This window comes from Nothobranchius furzeri, chromosome 8 (genome assembly GCF_043380555.1).
Source record: "Nothobranchius furzeri strain GRZ-AD chromosome 8, NfurGRZ-RIMD1, whole genome shotgun sequence".
Lineage (NCBI taxonomy): Eukaryota > Metazoa > Chordata > Actinopteri > Cyprinodontiformes > Nothobranchiidae > Nothobranchius > Nothobranchius furzeri.
Window position 1 is genome coordinate 65,603,743 of NC_091748.1, and position 26,383 is coordinate 65,630,125.

At 40.0% G+C, this 26,383-nt stretch overlaps 1 protein-coding gene across 11 annotated transcripts in view; it reads right to left on the bottom strand.

The window, feature by feature from the left end:
* The window catches only part of LOC107392825 (3',5'-cyclic-AMP phosphodiesterase 4C), a 115,698-nt gene that overhangs the window by 50,569 nt on the left and 38,746 nt on the right, over positions 1-26,383 (bottom strand). For 2 of the 11 annotated variants that reach the window (XM_054752202.2, XM_054752199.2), the window contains exon 1: positions 1,160-18,681. The exons of 7 other annotated variants lie outside the window; for them this stretch is intronic. In XM_054752202.2, the coding sequence (XP_054608177.2) occupies positions 1,160-1,395 (236 nt within the window). In that variant the 5' untranslated portion in view covers positions 1,396-18,681. Of the gene's footprint in view, positions 1-1,159; positions 18,683-26,383 lie in introns of those variants that run through there. 2 more of the 11 variants (XM_054752200.2, XM_054752193.2) reach the window with 2 other exon arrangements.

Sequence of the window (26,383 nt, forward strand, 5' to 3'; positions counted from 1 at the left end):
AGAAGCTCTGATATCTGGGAGGGGCTCTAAGTAGAGCCACTGCTTCTCCAGCAGCAGCTCTCTCCTCCACAGGAGAGGTAGTTCTATGCAAATTTCCCACTTGTGACATCATAAACAGGGACCTTTTGAAACGGCTTGTTTTAGGAACATAATTCGACTGACATAAAACAGTAGATGGATGTTTTTATGGTTGGAATGTTTATAGAGGCTGTAGAGACCCACAGCGCAGCACAAAGGATGCAAAGGATGAGTTTTTCATAATTTGTTCCCTTTAATTTATTAAAATAATCTGGTAGTCACCTACAAGCACCCTGAGGTTTATTTAATGACAAAAATTCTAAACACGAGAAAATGAAATTTTTAGACCTTTCATTTGTCCAGATTTTTCAAACCTTCCTCCAGTGAAACAAGCTGAATAACAAACTCCTTATTTCCAGTTTAAAACATGATTTTATTTCTGTCGGCCTGCTTTTTGTACATGTTGTACCTTTCTGCAATCTCCCTTCATCACGATACATAATGGGCTTCTGCAGACACTCGCAAAACGTGAGGGCTTCGTGATATCTTACAACGAATGACACAAGTCGATTTTCTGACGTAAAACAGACACAGGCTGCCTGTTTTCAGTCATAAGGAACGAGGAGAATAAGCAAAACAGCAGCATGAAGTTTGAGCCTCGTGCTGAGCGTGGTGAGAAGCCCCTCTCAGCTCAGCTTTGTTTCTGTTAAACAGAAACCTCAGGTCAGGAACAAGCAATCCATCTGCTGCCACAGGAGTCTTTCTCATCCCTTCTTGACCTACGCTGAGCCTGCTGAACACCTTAGGCTCCAAACAAGACCCTCTCTTTCACTGATAGAACAATGAGGCCATTGAGATAACACCATTCTCGACGTCAAGAAAATCACGATTTCCCAGAGTTACCTTCTTCTGGGACAATGGGGCTTTTCTGCAAAAACCATCCCATGACACACTATTTGATGACGTGAAAAAAAAAGAGACACGCTTTATTACCTATCAGATCCTAAAACAAAACACATGGGCTTGAGTTTACTACAGTTCAGCAAGGCCTTTCTACTATACAGGCAGTAAAGATTACTCCTCCACACATTTAAGCCTAAACTAAACATGTAAGCAAGTGGCTTCTAATGAAACGCTCTACCTGGGTGTGTGTGCCAGGGTGAAACGGCGCTGCAGAGCGATGCTGCGGTTCACCAGGAGCTTGCGAAACAGCATCGGTGAGTGCCGAGGGGAGTCCCGAGGAGAATTGCACGGGGACATCCTGGGGGATCCGCAGGACGAGCTGGACGGCGACTGTGGTTTCAGCTTGACGGGGTGAGAGCTGCTGAGTGGGATGGAAGCAGTCTCCTCGGAGCTTTCCCACAGAGTCTCACTCATGCTGCTGAGTGAGGGTTCAACCAGCTTCCTTCTTACGCTGAACTTTTGGGCAGCCCTCCTGACAGGTAGTCCAAACCACCCATCTCAGACAAGAATTCTTCAACAGAAACTAAGAATGACTCGCGCGTCTGTCTTTTAACAATGCACGTCATAAGCTGAGACACTTGTGATCTGCCCTACAGCTGAGGAATCTTCATCACCTTTTTCCACAAAGTTATCTGCAATCCCTGTTGATGGACACAGACACGAGTGCAGGAGTGAGCCCTCCCCTCAGCGCTAAGCGCAGTGTTTACACAGCACTGAGCTCTGCCTAAATATGGCCAGGCCTGAATTATAGCGTTGTTAGCTCATGCCACGGGTGAGCTAACCATGTCCAGAGCTCTCTTTATGCAGGGGTGAACTGGCAATCAACAAACAGACCAGTATACATCTGTTTCCTTCCACAGCTCATCAAACATTGACCAGTGATTACAGCTCTGCTAGTGGAGACAAATGCCAGAAGTGAGCTGCAACAGGAGGCCAGGGCTCAGGAGGCCTGGTCCGTCTAAAAACAGAGCCTGCTTTAGATAAAAGAGAACAGGAATCCTGGAAATGTCATTTTAACTTTTACTGCTATCTGAAGTGAGCGTAGTGCTTTTCCAGCAAGTGCTGATGGAAACACTGCATTTCATCTCTGATCCACAGACAGACAGTGACCAAGTGCACCAACTTGTGCACGAGTTACACTTTTAATCAAAACTCCAATGCAAAAGCACAGGTTTGAATTGAATTTCCGACATTTAAAGGTGATCAAATTAGCTGGTGGTCAGGTGTGTGTCTGGACAACGTGTGTGTGCTGATATTCGTCGCTGATGTGCTCAACTTAGAAGCAGAAAAAAGCAAAATTGAGCCTGGAACATCGTGACTCCACGTGTGATCTCAGAACAGAACACATGTTTCTGCAGGATTTGTTTCAATCTGCACATCTCTAGTCTTCACAGCCTCACAACCCTCGCATCAAAAAATAGATCCAGAACTGGAAAACTTTGTGCTAAATTTTGAAGATTGGCTTTGTCCCTCATTTAAACCTTTCAATGGAAATCTCGTATTCTTTCCAACCTCATGTTGGACATCTTTTGTGAGTGTGAAGTGATCCCTGCTGCGCCGTTTCTGCACTGCAATTATCCCTCAGGGTTTTATGACACAGCATTCAGAGTTTCAGTGGTTAAACTGATCTTCTTGTCTGCTTAATCGCTTCAATATACAACTTGTACAAACCAAGATTGTCACAAGAGCAAAAAGCTCTTGAGTTTTTAGAAGCTCGATTACCAGGTCAGCAGGCTGCATAATGCATGAAGTCAAAATGAAAATAACATCTATTTTATGTTCACTGTTTATTCCCTGCATGTTTTATTGTGAAGCATTTACAGAGTAACATATGGAGCCTGTTGAGTCTGGAAGGGGTGGAAGTGCTGGGGGATTAATTTACCTCTGGTCAGGTCAGAGGAGGTCACTGAAATGAGCTCACTAACAAAAACACAGCTGTCACATGCAGCTGCCAAAAGAGGCCAGCAGATGGCTCCAGCGCATGCATGCAAGTTCACACACACCCACTGGTATTTTATAAAACTATTGGGACTGTGTAGCGTACCAGCTGCAATTCCAGCCAAGGGGACCCTTTAACTCTGCAGAAAGCCCTAGTTATCAGCCTGTCGATCTGCCTGTGACTGAATGAGGCCTGGAGAACGAGAGCCAGTCACTCACATACTTATGAGTCAGTGACAGAACTAGACCATGTGTTCTCTTGAAGTGACTAACTCTTGGACCCACCCGAGTCACACACTTCTCGTGCTCCTACCTAATCAAACAAACACACAAAAACTTATATTAATGCCAAAACACACAACTAAAACATCTGTTAGAAACCGCTAAAATCGTTTGGACATCCAAGGGAACTGTTCTCCTCACTGCTCCATAGATACACCCCTTCAAAGGCCTGGCATTCCCTAGACAGGGAACTCTTGGAAGTGCCACGCTCTGGATACAAATCAAAGGGTGACCGTGCATTCTCTGTGGTGGCCCCAAGCTTATGGAACGCGTTGCCTTTACAGGCAGACACCATCCCTCCAGTCTTTTAAGTCTCGTTTAAAGATGCACTTTTACCAATCGGCCGTTTCCCGTTTTGTCTTGGTTTTATTGTGATTTTATTCTTTTATAAGTTCAGTTTTATTATTACTTATTTGACCTTTTTTATTGTCTGAGTAATTTTTTTTAGATAATTTTACTATGATTTAGCTTAATTTTTTTATTGTGAAAGTGTACAGCACCTTGGGTTACTACAAAGGTAGTGGAAGGTGCCATAGAAATAAATGATGATGATGATGATGACGAGGGAAGCTCATGCTATAGTTTTCTGAGATTCTCTTTCAAGTCTGGTTCTGATGAAAAGATGCTTCCCTCTCAGTAGGTGTTTTTTCACCTGTTCACAATCATTATTGCTGTCAGAGGTCACAATAAAACAATGACAGACCCATGTCTTCATCAGAGCAGTGAGGAAGTCAGTGAAGTCATTAAGACAAAGACAGCAGTAGACAAGTGACTCCTGCGAATAAGCTTGGGAAGCAGTGCACTGCTTTCCAAGATTGTTTTTTTCCTTATGACTTCACCAGAAGCCCGTTCTTGCACGGAAAATGCACTTAGACATGCTCCTCTGTGTACCTCCTACCAACTGCACAACAGTCATATTTCTGCTTTGAGTACGATGAAATATCCCCTTACTTTATAATACACAGCAAACATGTTTGCACTGCCATTTATTTTCTTGTGTTCTGTCTTGAAGTTAATTTAGGTCCTTTAGGTTTTGTTCAAGCTTGTTTTCTGAAGTATTTTTTCTTAACTTTACTCAAACTTTATTCCAACTGTGTGTGTCTCGGGATTTTTGTGAAAGAAAGGTAAATCATTCAAAATATTAAATTTTATTCAATGAAAACATCATTTTAAAATATGAAAATTATGAATAAATGTCAGTCATTTTGATGAACGAAAAAGCTTTGTTAAGGGTATTATATCCTGCAAAATGTACTTTCTACAGCTTTTGACCATTTTTTATTGTTGTTTTCTCATGAAAAACACCTCAAAGCGGTCTTTGGCAATCGCACATTTATAAATTATGGAGGGGTCTGAAATTCAAATTGTAGGCAGTGTTGTTTTCGTTAATGATAATGATGACGAATAGAAAGTAGCTTCACACATTGAATTGCTTCTGCATATGAAATGCGCTATATAAATAAAGCTGCCTTCAGACGGAAGTATTTGAAGTCTCATTTCATGACATTTGGACATCTTGCCTCGGATTGGATAAAAGCAACGCAACTCTACTCCTGACTGTTTGCTCTACAACATTGATGTTTTATCTCCACAAATAACACAAGCCTGGAGGAGTTCTGCTGTGTGGTGAAGTAGCTAATGCCAACAAGTAGCTTCTGCTACCCGAGACGTTCTCTGCAGTTTCCTCGATGCAAAACCAACAACATCCCTCCCCGTCGTGAGTCCATGAATATTAAGTGACAGTGTGATGTATATCTATCAGGTCTTTCAAATCCTAGAGTTTCACCATCTATTTTCTATCAGAAGCTAATGCAGGAGATAGGCTTAGAAGACTATTTTCATGTTCAGCCTGTCTGAAACACAGATTGATCGATTATAAAGTCACAACACGAGCTTACATGTCTGAAACAAAAAAATTGTATTAATTATCTAAGAAGAGGACATAATGAACGTTGTAAACTGATTATAAAGTTCCACTGGTCATCATCACACGCTGGTGAAATTACATCTCCGCATTTGACCCATCCCCGTGGGGAGCGGTGTGCTGCAGATGTGGCTGCGCTCAGGAACTATTTGGTGGTTTAACCCCTACAGGAAACGTTTGACCTCTGTAATTACAAACAAAGGCTTCGGTACCAAATTTTAACACTGATTTTCTCAGGTGTTCAAAACTTATGTGCGGCAGTGCAAACAAATAACTTCTTTAAAAATCATACAATGTGATTTCTTTATATTTAAATGATGTCACTTACAATGGGAATGTACCTACTGTGTGAATTTCAGACCCCTCCATGACTTCTAAGTGGGAGAACTTGTAAAATCACCAAGTGTTCAAATACTTATGCTCCTCACTCAACTGTACCTTATGTACAAAGGTCCTGGACAGTGTAAATAGAATGATACAGGCCCTTTCTACAGGTTTTATGTGTAATAACGTCTACTTCTTTTTTTAGAGAGAGAAAGCTTTGTGTGAGTGAGTGTGTAGGCTGTTTTGTCTCTGATGATGGATCATCAGCAGGACCGACTGAAGTCTTACAGCGGGAGCTTGACAAAGTGAAAGACTGAACAACTGATGCTTCGCTCCACCAAAGAGAAAATTGCACGTTGTAATTTCTACCAAAGAATGACTTCATTTTATCATCCATGCTGGTTCTTTTTCAAATGTTCTTTTTCCTACCCAACTCTCAAACTCAGCCTTTTCAGTTCAAATGTAGCCACAGTATTATATATTAGTGTTTGCCACAGGTCACAGTTTCATTAATGTGGCATTTAAAAAAAGCAGCACATCTGAACATTCATTAGTGAGGATGCTTCTAAAAGGCAGGATGCTAAAGAGCACTCTTCAAAGTTGGAACACTCATTATAGAAGCCATTACACATCCAGATTCAGTAGTGTGCAAAAGTGTTGAGCCAAATCTTTCTTCTTTGAATTTTGCTTCTAAGAAGCAGGAGGCTGGTTTTTGGTGTATATTTTCTTTTCAAAAATGCAAAGGGTTGCTTGCAAAGTTGCTAAACAAACTACTAGAATTTAAGATCCATATAACTTTGACCCTGACGTAAAATAACCCCCCTAAAAAACTGTCAATGTTAGCATAATTAACTTAATAAATCAACAAATATCAGAGATCCTGCTCCAAGTTGACACTTAAAAAATGTAGAAATGTAGAAAAGTGATTATAACATGCTTATTTAAACATAAACTACATCTAAATCAAATGTATTCTGTTTTAATCCATTTCCCGAATGCCACGAGACAATACATAACAGATAAAAGAAGCCTTCTTGAAATGTAATGGTTATTTTTTTTTCTTCTTCCGGCTCTTGGAGAGTACAGACGGTTTTTTCCTCCTCTCTTCCCAAGGCTCGTTGTTTGTCTTTGGGTGTACGTAGCATCTACATTTTTTCTGGAAACTGGAAATTATTAAAAATGGACCTGGTCAGCTGGTCACTCAACATGATTGACAAAGTAAGTAAGATCTGTTAATGTTTATATTTCAAACCAAAACTTTTATTTTGATGCACAACATGTAAATAACTGGTCTGCAGAGAGAGATTCTAATTTCAAAATTAATTAAATGTTCAGGGTAAGGACCTAAAGTGGCATTCAGTTAGTGGATAATTAATTTCTGCTGAGTGTTTGACAGAACGCAATAAGTATGCTTAAGTTAAGGATTAGTAATTTACTAATTTATGCTGCCTAAGGGTTTTGTTTACTCAGAATTATTTGATTAAACTCTGCAGTCTGAGAGTAGCGCTGGCAGTTAATTATGACTCTAAAGATGACAAATAAGCCCGTGTCAGAGCAGCAGGATGAAAAAAATTAAACCACAGGTTAAGTGCACTCAAGAGACTAGTTATGAAAAACAAAACCTTTATAATACACTCATAAACAGCTAGTTGAATAAACATAAAACATATAACTATGTCGCTTTAGAAGGAAAGGGTATAAATCATTAGACGTGGATGAGTCAAATGTTCTTCTGTTATAAATTATATTTTGTCAGATTTTTTAATTCAATTAAGTGAAATAAAAATTATTTGTGTTAAAGGGGCATTATGGAAGTTTGACAGCCAAAACATGTATAGAAATAATAAATTTCTTCTTCATACATTCTCCTGCAATGCCCTGGTCCTGTAGAATGAGCCCTGGCATTTTTACTGAAATTGCCTATTTTTCTGTAAAATCACAGAAAAAGAGAGCTGCTCGGGTCGAGCAGGCTGCTTCATGCGCGTTCACGCTCAGGCATAGCCCTCCGAACCGTTCTTTGAACGTTGTTTCAGCTCTTATCAAAGATATAAATGTTACAGATACAAGTGACATCACTGGCACATTAGCTCGCCTAGTAAAACGTTGGACTGAAGTGCAGAAGACCTGGGTTCGATTCTGGATGTGAACATAGTTTATTTAGAGTTTCTTTTTTTACATTAATGGTATATTTTTTTTACAGTAAGATGCCTAAATTTTTATTTGAGACTCGCCGAACAGCATTGAATTCACAGATAAAAAAGATGTGGGTTCAACTTTCATTTTGGAACAATTTTTCAAGAGCAAGCAGGAGGACTGACCCATCTTAAACCTTTGTCGGCTGTGCTGAAGAGAAAGGCACAGAACCAAATTATTTAATTAATTAGCTGCGCGTTCTCCTGTCCTCTGTCCTCCGGGCCACACACACACACGGAGCTGACTGTCTCAGCTGTTATTTTCGTTAGATGGGGTGTGCACGTACAGCATGCGCGCCTCGTGCACGAGCCTACTATTGAAGCTGCCATTACACTTTTGGCCTGAGGGGGCAATCGCGAGCATAAAAATTCAAAACTCCGTAAAGTCCCTTTAAATGAACAAAGGTTTTGTGAAACTTTTGTCAGTTCTGCACAATAAATACAAACAACTAGCAAAAATTTAGTTTTGGTTAATCTGACAAGTAACTTAAATAAAAATAATTCATTCAACAAGTGATTTTGAATTTTAGAATTTTCCACACAAGCTGACATAAAACCTAGAGCGATATAATTCATGTCTTTGTATCTCCTGTTTGTATCATGTTCAAACTTATACATTAATCATCAGTCTGTTGTTTTACGGACAACTATCCGCTGTAATCCACCCGCTTCTTAAAAAACCGAGTCTTGACCCCTCTCTCCATAGCAGCTTCAGACCCATCTCTAAACTTCTGTTCATCTCCAAGATCTTGGAAAAGGTGTTGTGGCTAAACATCTCAAAGCTGCTCTTGATGAACATAACATCTATGATCGTTTCCAGTCAGGTTTTCGTAGAGCTTATTCTATTGAAACCGTTCTTCTTAGGGTCTCTAAGGACCTTCTGACACACAGTGATGCAGGGGACTGCTCTGTTCTTGTCCTGCTGGACCTGACTGCAGCCTTTGACACTGTTGACCATCACCTGCTACTGGAGAGGCTGAGAGACTGGGTAGGCCTATCAGGAACTGCTCTGGAGTGGTTCTCCTCTTATCTTTCTGAGCGCTCCTTTTCTGTGGCCGTCTCCAAGTTTAGGTCCTCTACCACCTCTCTTACCCATGGTGTCCCACAAGGTTCTGTGATGGGGCCTCTGCTCTTCCTCCTCTACAGGGCTGAAATGATTCCTCGAGTACCTCAAATAATTTGAGTAAAAAAAGCCTTTCTCTGTGGTGGATGACTGGCACTGGGTTCTGCCCACTAGGAGCTGATATAATAAATAATAATAATAATAATAATAATAACTACCAAAATAATAATAACTACCAAAATAATAATAATAATAATAATAATAATAATCTTATAATAACCTAGTACATTTTTGAACTATTAAGTCTGCTGAGAGTTTAAACATTTTAAATGTGATTGTTCCTGACAGCAGCTACACTTAAGTTTCAGTTTCCTCTTAACTGAATCATTGCTGAAGCACGTGGTGTAGATTCTCAGTCATGACATGGACATGATCATCCTGAGAGTTTTTGCTGAAAACAAAGGGTTTTACATGTATGCTATTTTTGTTATGCCAGTTTAAATCCAGTTTTTTAAGTACATTCAAGAATAACAGGCAGCTGATTAGTTCAGGTGGATGGTAACAGAGGTCTGTTTCAGAAAATGGGTTCTTTATTATTGTGCCCAGCAGACAGAATTTTGCCACTTGGTATGAGTGGTGTGTGAATGTTTGTCTCTGTGTGTCCCTGTGATGGACTGGAGACCTATCCAGGTGTAGACCCACCTCTCACCTGGCGAATGCTGGAGTTAGACGCCAGCTCACTGAGACCCTACAACTCTCCTCACTGCTCACTACGTTGAGCCAAGGTGAGAAGCATGACAAAGGATGTATTTGCATCTTTTTTGATGGAGAATGGTGGACTGCCTCGTTGACTGACACCCACAGTGGTGAGTACGTCACGTTTTTTTTTGCCCAATAGCATCTGGAGATGGTTTACAAAGACAACCATAGATCCCGACCCACGACTGAAAGCAGTCAATGGACAGCGGCCAGACTATACACTCAGATAAATAGGATGGCTTACCAGGCTAGGAAATCACACAAGTATTCCAATGGTATTACGAAAGTAACTGTATTCTAAATACCATGTTCAAAAATAGTAACTGTAAAGGAACACAGTTACTCATAATTAGAATAAATATGTAATGGTGGTACATGTGTTCCGTTACTCCCCAACATTGACTAAATGGGTGAGGGATTCTTCAACAGCACCACATCGAACACATAAAAGAGAAACAGCTTTACGGTTCAATCAAATCTTAGAAAATGTGAATGACTTTGAATTGAATTAGCTTGTATCTGGTACTGATTTAACAGTTTTGTTTGCTGGACAGGCTATTTGACCATTGGTTGTCAGACAAAGGAACTTCAGCCCATGTATTCCTGAGTCGACCAGAGTCTGCTGAGATAGTAAAGCTTCTAAAGAACACGGTGTTCAGAGTTTGCTTTCAAAAGTGCGTTGAGGTAAATGTGGCTTGGTGGTTTCAGCACAATATCTGAGAAGTAACCAGTTGAGGTGGTTCGGGCATCTGGTCAAGATGCCTCCTGGACTCCTCCCTGGTGAGGTTTTCCGGGCCCGTCCAACCGGGAGGAGGCCTAAAAGGAGACCCAGGACACATTGGAGGGACTATGTCTCTCACCTGGCCAGGGAACGCCTTGGGATTCCCCCAGAGGAGCTGGCCCAAGTGGGAAGTCTGGGCCTCTCGACTTAGGCTACTGTCCCCGCAACCCGAATCCGGATAAGTGGTTGAAAATGGATGGATGGATGGATGGATGGATGGATCTGAGAAGTTCCAGGAGTGTTTGTCATGCGGACAAAACAATGGTCCAACACCCCAACATGTGGGTTTTGCATTATTTAAGAAGATTAAATCTCAATAGGGAACATCTTCAGGTAAAACCATCGGTGGAGAATTCCTGTCACATTTTTGGTTGCAGTCACCTCCAGCAGGCCTGATCAACTCCATCTGAGCCACACTGTAAAGTTGAATTGCGATAATTTCCATCTAATAGTAGCGTGACACGCATCGATAACAAGTGAAAGTTTTTCAATTCTGCATAACTTTACGAAGAAGAAGAAGCTCAAAGCTCATGCTCGAGATGAAGCTCAAACAATGCTGAACAATAAGCGAAGAAGCTCCAGGACTTATTCTGCATTTTATGACTTTATCTGACATTTTCCCAAAGAGGAAAGGGACCGAGATGATGACTGTCATGAACAGACTGGGACACACTCAGCCATCCCTGTCTTGATTACACTAAATCAAATTATCTGTCAGAGACTGATCCATCTCCACGGCAACTGGGAGCTCCTCAATGACAAACTGTTGTTATTCAGACACCACGTTAGCGGAGAGTCTACCTGCGCCTGGTGACCTTGTGGTCATGGAGACGGGGTTTAAACACAACAGGTCTGAAGATAACGCCATCAGGTCAAGTCAGACAGGAATAACACGAGGGGGAAATTTGCAGACGTGATCTCACCGATGTCATGATCTCATCATTTCTTACATAGAGACTCTCGTTTCAAAGGAAGTAAACTTAATTTTGAAATAAAAATTATAGAAAACAAAGATAGTTAACAGGAAAGTTGCACACGTTGTTTGAAGTGGCTTTTATAAGTGAATCATAGCCTAAAAATCTATATGTGTATTAGCAAGCTATATTTATTTGAGTTGTTATAATTTAAGATGAAATCTAAACTTTTATTTAAAATTTTTGTCGGATGGAAAAACATCAGACAAAAAAAAAGACAGTGAAATGTTTATTGTCCATCACTCATAGTAAACCCCAACTCTAACTCAAAACAAATAAAACAGTCAAATTAAACATCAGCCCTTTCCTAATCCTCAGGTAGATATTTTTGCTAATACATTTTTTTTTTGGTTTGTCAAATTATGATCACATAAAATCTACTGTAAAAATAGTGATTCCATTTGACTAAAAACTGATCAAATTAATGCCAACAATACCTGAACTTCACGAATTTTTACAAACAGAATATATATTTTTCTATTAAATTTAATTCAATTTGAAGTTTAGCCAGCCCAAAATGATTATTAAAGGTACATTAAGAATGACACCCTGTGGTCTAATCTGAGTACTGCAGCTCATGTATTAAAAACAAACATTTTCTCTCTCAGTGATCCCCATCCTCAGCCCTTGCTTCTGAATTTCATGGGGTTTGCTAGTTTACGGATTAGCTCCAGAAGATTCTAGATGACAAGAAAATACGAGTCATGCACATTAAGTTGATAAGCAGATAAATACATTCCACTGTGATGTCAAGTTGTTGATAACTGAAATAGCCTGAAATATATTTAGAACTGACTTTTCTTTTCCCAAATTGGCCGTTAGCATTGTTAGCTCAACGTTAGCCTCTAGCCTTCTTTACCCGATATAAGAGTCTGGCATTAAAATGATGCTGTGGCTTCTTAGGAGTACAAGTAATAACTTCTGGACTGGTCCTTTTACTGGCTTACATTCAGTCCAAAATGCTGCTGCTTTTTTGGCAGTGTTTGCTGGCAGAGTCTTGGTAACCCCGCTGACTCACATACGATTGGCTCTGGAACCAGGAAGTATGCAGGCGGGACAGACTGTAAACTAAGACTACATCCTTCTTCTGCTTTTTAAAAGGAGAAAATACTTGCAACCCTTCACCCGACTGAGAAGTAATGTAACCTTCTTCAACACGATAGATTTACATATTGCACCTTTGAGTATGCTGTATTTATTTTTATTTCATTTTGTAGCAGGCCAGAACATTTTCAGGAATTAATGAAAAATAAAGGTAAAAAACTGACATTTTTAGAGCTCGAACTCAATAATGGTGAGACCCATCTAAGAGATAATTACACCATGTTCTTGTGTTTTTTTTTACTGACTACATCAGCATTATGTTCTGAATTATGAATCTATGTTTGTTCTGTTCAGTCGTTCTGTGTCTACCTGCCTGGTTAGAGGATTGTTGGACAGGGTTTTAAAGTTGGAATCAAATTCTAATCGATTCATCTCAATCTTGGAGTAGGAAATTACACAAACACTAAGCAATGTCTTCTGCAATGCTAAATGACTTGTAAATGTGATGAACTGTTGTCTTACGAACCAAATCAGTTATTTTCTCCTTTCCTCGTGACAAACATATTTTCCATTTCCAATGAATCATTGATGGGAGTTGGTTTTCCCACTGTAGCACCATCTTCAAAGCTTTCAGGCAGCTTGGCAGCTTCCATCAACTGTCCAGAGGCTTGAAACTACTCAAGAACCGTCCACCTCCACATTCCAAAGAGGAAAGACAGCCAGGACTTCAAAAAGTCAGGACAGCCCTCAGAGGGAGCACTCATTATCATTTTTCACCACCTCACTTCTCAGTGTAGCTTCACAGTGACAGCAGGTCTTTAAAAATGTCCTTTTAAAGAGGCCTAAAATATTCATAACAAAAGTGCATCTGCTGTAAGATGCTATCAGACACAAACTAAACAAATTGTGCAACTACGGTATCTTTTCAGATAATCAAAGTGGCTGACAATATTGTTCATACATTTGTTGCAACACTTGAGTAATTAAAAATAAATGAAAAATAATTATAGTAAATGAACAAAATTAAAAGCAAATTCTAAGAAAGCTAATACAGGAAATAAGTGTAGTAGACTATTTTAATGTTCAGCCTGCATGAAATACTCAAAAGTTACAGATTATAATCAGAAATAAAAACTAACCTACGGTTTTTCAGTGATCCACACCTGTAAGTTCTGTAATGATCAGCTAGACCACATTAGCCTGTATGGGTTAGTAACATAACACATGCAACTCATTTATGACTATGTCCACAAATAACTAAAGAACATTCAAGTTGGTTTAATTAAAGTTGTTTTGACTGAAATCCAAGAGTAAATGTAAATTGCCGATCTACATCACAGCATTATCAATACGCAGTGACTTGTTTATTGTTGTTCGGGAATTATTTGTCACTGTATGGTGGAGATCTTGAAGCAGGCAGGCACATGAGATGTCTCTAGTGAGGAGTTGAAAATGCCATAAACACTGGGGTCAGCTCACCAGCACAGTGCAACACCATCAGGGCTGAGGGATTTCCGTGCATTCAGACTCTTGAACTGCTTCCTCACATCTGCCTCATGAATGTAAAAGGTTGTGGTGGATGTATGTGATGTGAGGTCCTCATGGGTGTGGGGTGACGAGGAAGATGCTGTGGAGTGCGGGGATGAGTGACCATAATGTCTCTATTGTTGGTCTTCCTAATTGAATTTAAGCATTGCATACAATTTTTAAATAATTCTCAGAAACAGTTTGCCAACATTGTTAAACTGAAGAAAAAAATCATGTTAATAGAGTCAAATGTGGTCATTTATATATACAATTCTAACCAGTCTGCTCTTTTGGATAAAGAGCCTGTATCCAACTACAAGGTTTCCTGTCATTTAAAGGTCAAAACATTAGAGAGATCCCAGCCTTTGAAAAGAACATTTATTTGGTCCCAATGGTGAAGAAATACCATGACATTTGGAGTCCTAATGTGCAATATCCCAGCTGCTAACAGATGCTGCATTAACATAATGCTCCTACATGAATCTTATATTTTAATTTCTATTTAAAAAATGTTTTCTTTATTTATTTTGTTTCATTCAGCATTACAAAAGCACAGAAATAATCTATCATCATGGATGTAGTTTGACTTTACAAGTGGGGTGGGGGCACAATTGACATGAGAACTGGTGGGGGGGGGGGGGGTCTTTACAGTAAAAATTATATGTTTTTACCCCGTTGTCCCACCAAAAACTACGTCCATGTCTGTCATGATAACTTGTGATAGGGAAAAAGATGTCAAAATCATGCAATACCATTAAACCCCAATCTGCTTTAACTGTCCTGTTGTTATAAAGCGGAGTCCAGGAGAAGGTACAGCCTGGGTAACAGCTGCTTTCAAGACAAACAGCACAAATTAATTATGAGGGAAACATTATCCAACTCTTTGTTTTACTACTAGAAATCTGTTCTGCTGCACTGATGCAACACATGAAGCAAACTTCAGATAAAGCTCAAGTATCATTAAGACCTGCTTCTAAAAACGTACCAGTAAAATGTAATCAGGACCTAAATGTAAATGCGTGTCTGATGTAAATAATTAAACTTTATTCCAGCAGAATAACAATTACATTTAATCTAATAAAAACACAAGTAAAACAAAATAAACACTGACACGATTGCTTTACTAGTGTCGCTGTTGATAAAAAATAATAAGAAGGAGCATTTGATTGTAAATAAATTAAATTGGGAAGGCCAAGTTAAAGGCTATGGTTGCTACGGTTACATGTTGCAGGCAACACGCAGCAGGTAACAGGGGAATCCTGTAGCTAATAACTTTGTCTGTGAGCCACGACATGGAGCAGAATCGATCCGGCACGGTGAAACTAACGAAATGTCAACAATGGGTCGGTTTAAAGGCTAAAGTTAAATCAGAGCATGATGGTAAAACGACAATGTGACTATTTGTTCCAAACATCTGAGTCTCAGAAGAAAAGAATTGTAAAATAAGGAGTGAGCACCACCTCACCCCTGCCACTTGGACCTCAAAGGATAAACCATCAATCCTGCTCAATGGTCAACTTTCTTCGCGGGGTCATCCATAAAGACAGTGGGAGGGTTAATCTAATTTTAATAAACATTAATTTTAAGGACTATGGTGTATGTCTTGAGGAGACAAAACAAATCAAACCAGGGTACATCAAACCAAAGCATTTAATATTCTGTGTAAAAAAACACCCTAATCTGCATTACAGAGGACGGTTTAATCTGACCTGATCAACACGCAGTTATCTCTCTGCAGCAGCAGTTTGTGATTTTGTTTTTCCAAGTGGGTTATTTTTTCATTATGCAAATCTCAACTAATGCAGCTTTAATTCTGTTTGGAATAGTTGAAAACACATTTATTACTTTAATAAGATTGTAACGTCTCCAGGGGCATAAACATCCAAACTTACAGCAGAGCAAACGTAATGCAGATTTGGAGTTTATATCTAATAAAATGGTCTTTGCAGGGGACACATTTATTAGTATAAAGAGAAGGAAAATTCATTACTCTGATTGGTCTCTGACTGAATCACTTTCTTTGCCACTTTTAAATCATGGCTTAAAGCCACAAAATAAAACAACTAGACAATGAAATCCATTATTTAGTTTTAAAATGACATTAATTCATATGATATGCTGGAAAAAACAAACACGATTAATCAGTACGTGACTTTACTTAGTCAAGTTTGTCTGAAATATTAAATTAGAAACAACATAAATCCCTGAAAGAAATACTCTTTTCTGACATCAACAGAAGATGAATGAAAGTGCCGCACTTACAGGTGACTGAGAGTCCACGGCTTATTAGCTTGTTCTGCAGGAAGCCGAGTGTCATTCTCTCTGCATCCGTATGACTAATCGGAGCTGCGATTACCTTCGACTCAACCACGCCAGCAGATGTGTACTGATGAGATGAATCAGTGTCATTATGTCTACCACCTCCTGTTTGCTCCAGGGTTGAATCTGTTGTCTTTGCTGCTCATATTGCCAATCAGACTAAAGCAATTACAGATATTAAAGATTTATTGTGTTTGTGTGAGGTGGAGGAAAGGGAGGAGCAGGTGATGGAGTGAGTGTGACTGCTGCCAACAATCAGAAATCAGAAGGAAAAGAGGCAGAATCTCCAAAATAACTGCAAAAACACAAAAACTAAAGTATCCTGCAACCTTGCTTTTATTCAACTTGTTCATGTTAGATGTTAATGTTTTATAACTCAGGACCTCCTAGTTGAAGAGCCAGGTTTTAACAGGATGTCAAACATGAGCTCTTCTACAGAACAAATCATTTCAGGACCAACCGACTTTAAAAATATTTCAGAAAAACTGCATAATTAGCTGTGATCCTGTGCCAGATGATGATGCTTGATATCATTCTTGTTGAATCTAATCAGGATCTCATTGACATTAAGATTAAATGCTTTCAGACTGTAAGAGCATTTCTTATAGCTCTTTTAACTACTGGAGGCAGTCTTAAAAATAAAAATGCTAGAGGAAATGAGAAATTCACACAAAAAAAGCTTCAGTCTTGTCGTGTTCATGATGTGTCCTCTCCAGTGTGTGGTGTAGACACAGCTGATGCTCGCCAGCTAATTACCTGGTTGGATAGGATCCAGATCCAGAACTGTGTTAGGCTGAGGACTCACCTCCTGGTGGAGCTCGCCTGACCACCATTCCATGGTGTTTACCACCTTCATTACAATCTGAAGAGCCTCTCTGCCACCATCTACACTCTAAATCTACCTGTACTGTCCACCCACTGTCTCAAGTTTTTTGTCCATTGTCTTCACTATGCCAGGACTGTCCACCAACCTTCACCCTAAGAGCCGTGAACCTGTTTATAAAAGCAAGATTTGCTGGGTTTTTCTCACCCACACATTTACAAGTCCAACTTCAGCGCCTTCTTCTCCTCCTTCCAGAACTTGGTACTGCACCCACTGACAATACACAAATCCTGAAAATACTGTAAAAACATTATTATGTCCCCTGAATTCCTGATGTGTTTCTGATCTTGGGTCAAAGAAAGGTTTTCCCTAAACTTGACACCCAGAAGGAAATCAGACACATTGTTTAGAGAAAAAGATTGTGTAACGTCCAGAAAGGGTCAATTTTCACCTACATATTGACCTACAGCGTGGCCGGACACCTACAGAAATAATTCCTTTTTCTAAGCAGATTTTAAACTCTATCTTCTAACACCCAGAAGATTCTGCAGTGCTTGTTGACATTACATGAAGACAAGGTTGTCAGCCTATGTCTCCAAACAAAGCTTTCTTCTGATAAGACTGCAGGATTCCACACTGAATGAAAAGTGAAGTTTTAAAACTCATAACTTAAATAATCATTAAATAATCATATAATTGAATGAACCAGATGTTATATGAATAATAATGATGTTTGAATAATCTGTGCCTAATTCAGTGAAGTTGAAATGAATGCTATTATTATGATGAAACATTTATACGTTATGATCAGTAATGTTTGATTTAACAAGTCAAACATTATCTACACTCATACACAATGTTCATAAGATATAAATTACAGTTAAGGTCACATCTCACATAAGTTTAAAGATTCTTTATCCACAGAACAAGACATCTTGTATCTGGAAGGTGTGGTTTCTGAGGGATGTTGGTAACATCATCAAACATGTCAGATTTGCAGAAATGATAAACTCAAGATTATTACAACTAGAGTGACTGCCGAGTTACTGAGTTTTCCAGCTGACACTCCGGAGTGGCCAATTCGGAACCAGCCTCTTTGGAAACATCTCTTTGACCCACTGTCAAACCTGTTTGCACGCTGCAGCTGACACGGCTACGACTCCTTAAGAGTCCATCCGTGTTTGACGCAACAACCTTCATGCCTGTTGTGACCTGGAGACAACTCGAGACCGGACTGGTCATACTGCGGTTTTTTTCTATGAACTTCAGTGCCTTGAGGTCCACCAGACTTCCTGACATTCCGGATCACACCGGGGGTCTTCGATCAGAGTTTGTAGACACGACAGATAGCGTCTGATGTTGTCTTATTAATAATCAACTCTCTAGTTTATAGCAGACCAAATTCTTTTACATCCAGAATTCACAATTTATTTCAGATACAAAGGTTCTGATACATATCTGCTTTACACCATCATCAGAATGGCAGTGAGACGGTTTACTTGTGTGCTTCGAGGTGCGTCATTCTAGAGATGAGTCATTCTACAGCGGGAGCGTCTCAGACGCGGAGCAACTTCTCCACCATGTTCCTAGCTGAACTTGCTCCAAACTCCCAGAACCAACTCTAAACCAAGCTCCTCTTACTAGCTTTAATGCCCCCACCATGACCTCAACAATCTTGAGAAACCCCACCACCAACCAAACTTACAGAACATAAACCAATCTTCGTCGTTGCTGCCTGCACACGGCAACCCCCCCCCCCCCCCCAGCAATCATTATACTTAGCTGCATTTACGATAACTCTGTCACCTAAATGTTCCCCAGTAAGAACAGAGCCAGACTCTAAACAGGACATGCACGTAAATGGCATTTGCAAGCAGAGCAGGACATTCCTTCCATCACACTAGGCAGCTAAGCTAACTTCCTCTTTGGCAGATTTGCAGAGAACGAGTGCTTCCTGCACGATTCAAAATTTTCATTTTTTTCAATTTGTTTAAATTTATGGTTGTCATTGGTATGTGAAGTGCATTTGAAGGAACATGGCATCTCAGATGGTGCCTTTAATGTACCGATGCAGATTTGTTTTTAATTGGGGAAGCTAAAGGCCAATATATGAAGCAAATGATTTTAACATAAAACAAAGACCAAAGAACTTTCAATCATTAATTGCAGCAAAGTGTGTGATAAACATCTGTAGTATGATTAGAATGAGAAATAAGATGTTACCGTTTAAATTTTCATCAACAGAAGACAAGATTTTTTGTAATCTTAGGCAGTCGCAGACTAGCTTGTTTACTGGGAAAAAAGCTCTTGCGCTCCTGTTTCAGGTAGTAGTAGTGAGCCACAGCAGAGCGGAGCTCCAAACTGCAGGATCTGAAGTCTTATTTACAGATATTTTGACATCTCTCCTCTGACTGGATAACAGTTACACGACTCTATCATTGACTGCTTTGCAACGTTGATGTTTCATTTCCACAAATAACTCAAGTCTGAAGAAGTTCTGCTATGTGGTAGAGTTGCTAACGCTAACGGTTAGTTTCTACTAGCAGAGACATGCTCTATTCTCTCCTGGATGCTAAATCAACAACAGGCTTCCCCAAGATGGGAATGCTAATTTGACACTGTCACTGGCTTCTCTAATCCGAGAAACTCCCCATCTATTTCCTATTGGTGGCTAATGCAGGAAGTAGGGGTAGAAGACTCTTTTCGCATTTGGCCTGCATGTTAAACTCAGAGTGACCGATCATGTATCAAAAGAACAAGTAAAGCCGGGCGGACACTGTGTCACTTTTTTTAATCATAGCGTTCAGCTTCAGCTCAAACTGTACGACTTCCTCGCAGAGCAAATCTCACGAGTCACATGCTAACACTGTACGACCCAGTTCTCCGGTGCGACCTGAATGCTCACACTGTACGTCTAGTAGCAACACGTCAGACTAGACACAACATGCTTGACTTTTTCGTGTTGTTATTGATGTCTCTTGCCCTTTGGGATTGCTGTAGGAGGAGGGCACATGGGGAGGAGGAAGACAAAAGAAAGAAAGTAAATTAAAGTTTCATCAGTTTAATTTGAGTAAAACATTTGCTCGCTGTAATCTAGTCAGCTTCCTTAGAGGCTTGGAGCTAATGAGAAATGCCCCCCTCCCTGAAAATCAGGTGCAGATTCAAGTGTAACAACAGGTCAGCGCGTTTCAAAAACAAATACAATCAAATACGGCTAATGCCAAGTCTTTTTGTTTTTCTGTATTACTGGAAGATTGTTTAATTGTGTCTGATTATAATCCGTATACTGATTTCTTACTTTTTAATTTTACATGTTCAATTTTTTACCTTCACCTTGTTTCTTTTACACTGAGATTCAACCCGTTGACATTTAAAACCATTCTTCTGGTGCATTTTATCGTTGTGTTCATTTTTAATCCCTGAAAGCTGCACAGATTGAGCCCAACTTGGTAAAACGATGCCATGCAATGGTGTAACAGCAGGCTCTGGAGCTGTTGAGACAGGTGTGCGCCATCTGACAGCTCCCTCACATGCCAGAAAAACACAAACAAGGGCATCATGCTATTTTCCTGATAATCTACCATTTACAAAAAGCAGTAAGACAAATTAAAAAGAACTTGAGTTAGAGCCTCTAACAAGTGTTCTTCTGGCTTTACCAAGAGCTACTGCATCAACCCCTCCGCCCTGTTGGACCACATATACAGGAAGTGCTTTACGCATCTACTCAAACTTTTAACTATGAATCCACTGAGCCATTGCTGCCAGATGGATCAGAACCTCTTAATTTCTGCTGGGATTGCAAAGCTACTCAAAGACTCATGCTAACGTCATGATCCACATAAAGGGGAAAAATACAGCTTTAATTTTATTTGAATAATAAAAAAGCATGAATGAGATCAGAGGTTCTGCTTCCTAAAATCAGCCTGTAGGCAAAGTTTAAAAAGGCAAATTAAACCTTCAAATCCTCTCAATTTTTATTTTGAGTAGACATGTGTGTCTTTTGAAGTGAAATGGGATCAGGATGGCAACGTGCAACAGTGTTTGCTTGTTCCAATATTTAAATGCCAAACTGTGCTACGGGCTCACTTTGAGTTTTCACTCACAAAAAAGATAATAAAATGGATTCTTCACCTCACGGATGGCACCAATTTATTCAGACGAACCTTTAATTTCCGGTTTGTCTGGCTACAATATATAACTATGGCAGGGTGAGTGGAAACCCACTGGGAATAAGTAGATACAACACTGGTTTTATATTGGGATTACAACGCTGCATCTCTGTTCCAGTCAGGGGCAAGGCCAATAAGAAAACTGTGATGTTCAAAATGCACTTCTCTAATTATTTAACACCTGATACTTAAAATAATAGTCAAAGAATTGTTTATTTTTAATTATATAATGGTAATTTGACAATTATATAAATGTTTATAATTCATTTTCATATATTTATTGTTACAACAATTATACAAATGCATAAAATTAGCATTAGTCATCTGCAGTACCCGGATCCTCCATCAGTGGTAGAAGACATACTATTCAATACAACAGGTTTATAAAGGGACACTGCAACTTTTTCATATTTGTAAATCATTTTCTTGAGCCAGTGTGTGCTAAAATGACCCTTTACATGGTTAATGAAAGGCCACCCAACCCCTATTGCCCCCTGTGGTCAGAATATCACACTTGTAGCTTCAGAGTGCCGGTCTGTTCTGTTGGACTTGAAAAATGGAGCTAACATACCTGTCGCTGCAGTCTGCTTCCAGCATGTTTCCTGCATGTTTTAGAACAGGAGTAGGGAATCCCGGTCCTGGAGAGCCACTATCCAGCACGTTTTAGAGGTTTCCCTGCTTCAACACACCTGATTTTAATAAGCAGGTGATTAACCAGCTTCTGCAGAGCCTGATGAGCTGCTGAACTGACTAATGTGTTGATGCAGGGAAACCTCTAAAACATGCTGGATAGTGGCTCTCCGGGACCAGGGTCCCCTACTCCTGTTTTAGATCATGAACCCTGCAGATTTGTTTAATGTAGTTATGAATAACTCCTGTAGACACTAATGAAGACTGAGGAGGCATTTCAACTTTCAGCATTTTCAGATTAAGGTGTTAAAAAGAAGAACGCACAGTAGACACCTAAATAGTTGCAAGCAAGCTGTATTTTTGAGTTGGAGTAACAGCTTACCAACAGATCCCCATTAGGGTCAAAAAGCCCCAGGGAGTGCAAACTTCAGCTAAATGACAAGTACATCAGACTCACTTTCATCAGCGGCAATGAGTAAAGAGGTAAATGTGTAAAATAGTAACTTTCATGAATGGTGAAAGTTTTGTAAATGTTTGTTACAAATCAGTAAATGCATTTTGTCCTCACAGGCTCCCGTAGAAGGAAACATGGCATCTAATACGGCGTCGCCCTGACACTTACATCTGCTTCCATGTATTTTAGACCTGATTTTTATGGTTATGTGTTAAGAACCCACCAATATTTTTTAACAACTGGGCATCATTTCATTCATTTTCAACAACATTTTGATGGATATTTCCAGAAATTAATGATAAAAACTACACATTGTCCCTTTAAACTTGTGAAACAAGTGGAATACACACATGCCCTAATTGTTCTAATTAAGTGTCGCTGCTATACTTTAGATTTAAATGATGACAAGCTGTTTGTTTTCTCCTGCTTCAAATCCGTCTGTCCCCTGGTTCCCTGGTTTAACTCTGTAAACTCTGAGAAATCTGGTGAGGACCCTTCCCAGAAGAAGCTAATTAAAACTGGCTTCAGTGAAACCTACTCTCCTACGAAAGAATTTCTGTCTGGTGCCAAACTTTATAAATTCATAGTTCTAATAAAAATATGTACTGCCAAATCTTCAATGCTTATCCTGCTTGACTTATCGGCTGCATTTCACCCTGTCAACCATGGCTTCCTTTTGTCCACATCCACTAGCATGGGCATCACAGAGAAAGCACACGCCTGGTTTGAATCTTACCTCACAGGACGATCATTCAGTGTATCTTGGCTTGGACAATCCTCTACCGTGCACCATCTTGCCACAGGAGTCCCCCAGGGCTCTGTACTAGGACCTCTTCTCTTTGCCATACACACCACCTCACTGGGTGAGATCATTCGATCACATGGCTTCTCCTACCACTGCTATACAGACGACACCCAGCTCTATCTGTCATTTCCACCGGACGACCACACTGTCTCTGCACGAATATCAAACTGTCTCTCTGACATATCAAAATGGATGAAATCCCACCATCTCCAACTCAACCTCTCTAAAACTGAACTACTTGTCATCCAAGCAAAACCATTCATACAGCACAATATCTCAATCCAAAATGACTTCCTATCTCTGGCTCCTTCAAAGGCAGTTCAAAATCTGGGTGTTGTGATTGATGAACACCTGACCTTTAAAGATCATTTGCCTCTGTTGCTCGTTCATGCCGCTTTGCGCTGTATAACATACGAAAGATCAGACCATACCTAACACAACTTGCCACCCAGCTCCTGGTGCAATCTACTGTCATCTCCCGCCTCGATCACTGCAATGCCCTTCTAACTGGTCTTCCAGCCTGTACTGTGAGACCTCTTCAAATGGTCCAGAATGCAGCGGCGCATCTGGTCTTCAATCAGCCAAAAAGAGCACACGTCACCCCTCTGTTCATTGAGCTCCACTGGCTACCGCTAGCAGCACGCATCAAATTCAAATTGCTAACACTAGCATACAAAGACCGAGATGGTACGGCTCCCATCTACCTGAATCCTCTTGCAAAGGCTTACGTCTCAGCCCGGCCGCTCAGGTCATCACAGGACCATCGGCTAGCAGTGCCTACACCACGCTCAGGACAATCCAGACTTTTCTCATGCATCGTTCCACAAATGTGGAATGACCTTCCAAGCACTACCAGAACAGGGGCTTCCTTTTCAATTTTCAAGAAACTCCTGAAGACCCTGCTCTTCAGAGAGTATCTTCTGAACTAGCACCCTCCCTGCACCCGTCCCCCCTCTCTACTGTCCACTCCTTGTTCCCACCTCTCCATGATTGATGTCAAGCTGTTGTTATTGTTGTTGTTAGCCTCAAGGGCAACATGCCGATTATCATTTGTAAGTTGCTTTGGACAAAAGCGTCTGCTAAATACATAAACATAAACATGTAATTTAATAACAAGCAGAGACCAGTGTATTCCTTTATCACATGTCTTCTTTTATAAAAAGATCTGAGTTTTCATGTTGTTATGTTGGTAAAATAAATTGTCCAACTCGCATTTTATTGTGCTCTGTCACCTGCGAGCATGTGAGCAAGATCTCAGCAGCTCTGCTTGCAGGAGAGTAACTCCACATTCATTATGAAATTTCTAAAAAACCTTAGAAGCCTGCTGCACTTTAATCATCAGAAAGAGTACATCATGACCTTCTAAAGCATTTCTTTTAGGTTTTTATCTCCTTTTGAATTTAATTGCTGAGCGGAGATGGAAAATCCCCATCAATTATAAAATCCAGACTTGCAGCACAAGCTCGCTATATGTTTGTTAAAAAAGAAATGTACATGACTCACTGCTGACACAAAACTGAATCAATGATTAATGCATTAATACTAAACCTCAACCAGACCAGAACACAGACACTTAAACCTGACACAAGGCTGCCTAAAAGTAAAGAAAAACTTGTAAACTTCCAACTCCCTTCTGGTTATTATCAGCAGGAGCCAAACTGTTTAAGATACTTTCAGTTTGTCTCCAGCGTCATGAATAATCGCTGCTGGCTCACAGCCCCGCTGAAACACCGAGCCAGAGTCTGATCAGCCTCTCCCTCGACTCTCTCCAGCCTGACAACAGAGAAACTCTGCAGAACGTCACACATTTCCTCTGTCGCCCCTCCAATAATCTGAGTGTGTTATGAATTTGTGTCCGAGGCGCCTGTCCCTCTTCCTCATTTTTATGTTCACAAGTGTTTTCTACTATTTTAAGCTCTGACATGAGCCGACCGACTGCTGTACCCTGACACTCTGCAGTAAAGAAAACTGAGACACACCTAAAATTATTGCACCAAAAGAATTTAATTTGGTTATTTTATCAGGATATTCTGATTTTTCAGGTTTAATGGCAAAAACTTCCAGTAGGCCAAAATAATCCCTTTTTACAACATTAGCGTTCATTTCTCCTTCACATAAAATGACATTAAAATGGCAATTTCCCCAATAAAAGACAGAAAAATGACACAATACAAAATAAGAGAAAATAAACTGCTACCATTTGTTTACAAAGACTAACTAAAAGAAACTCTTGTTATAGCTGTAATAATGTCATCTGATTTCACAAGAAGACCCACAGCATGGTGCCTGTTATAAACACATCCACCAACAGCTTTTTCTCTTTTTTATTACTTTATTGAGAAACTGTCCTCCCTGCAGTGCCCACATATTTAACCAGAACATTAAATGATGCCGATTACACGATTAAAGCAAAATCTGCACAACTAATGCAGACAGGTCAGCTTTAACAGGTACACGATTTCCATTAATCCTCCACCAGCAAAGCCGCCACCCTGCTCTGTTTTCCATCTTAACACAAGTCTGGTTAGATAACATTCATTTCTTCTGTGTGGAAACCTGCCCCCCCACTGATAGGAAAACCTGTACTCCATTATCCCTGGACAACAGAACTCCATAGCAACAGGAGTAATTTTTCACAATCAGACCACATGAAGTGCTTCTGTTCCTGTTTAGAGTTGACCACGGATCCAAATCACTTTGTTTTTATTGCTTATACTGTCCTTGTCCGATGCCACCGATCCGTCCTCTGTGAGAGCCGACACACGTCCACCAGCAGTAATGTGGAGCTGAAGAGCACTTGTGGAGGGCGGTGGAGCCTCTCTTTGTTAATTCATTGTAATTCAGACACATCTGGTCTAGTGGACACAGCCGGACCATCTGCAACATTAATGAGCAACTTAGAAAGTCCTTAGTTACAACCGGCTGAAGTAGGTTAAGTAGAAAAGGAGAAGGCATTCCTGAGAAAAACTAGATAAATCTTTGAGTATTTACAGGTTTTTGCTATTTGAAAAGGACTGGAAATCATCACCTATTTGATACCAGTATGCATCCCATAATGGTCCCACTAACGTATGCACTAAGGCTGAGAAAGGTAAAATAGAGACATCTATTTTTTATGCACCGTCTTTGAGCTCCATCCTGAAATTAACTCAACCCACATCTAATATTTTATGTATAATTGGTTTAAAGAAGTGAGTTTTAAAGGTAATACAGTATGTAATAGCTGTTCCCTTGGTATTGAGGTGATCTTAGTACAAAATTAATTTAAAGTGGAACTTCCCTGAAAAACATTTTAATTACTATTTCTGAATATAATCCGTCACTCTGAACTTAACATGCAGGCCGAACATGAAAATAGTCTCCTACACCCATCTCCTGCATTTTCTGATAGAAA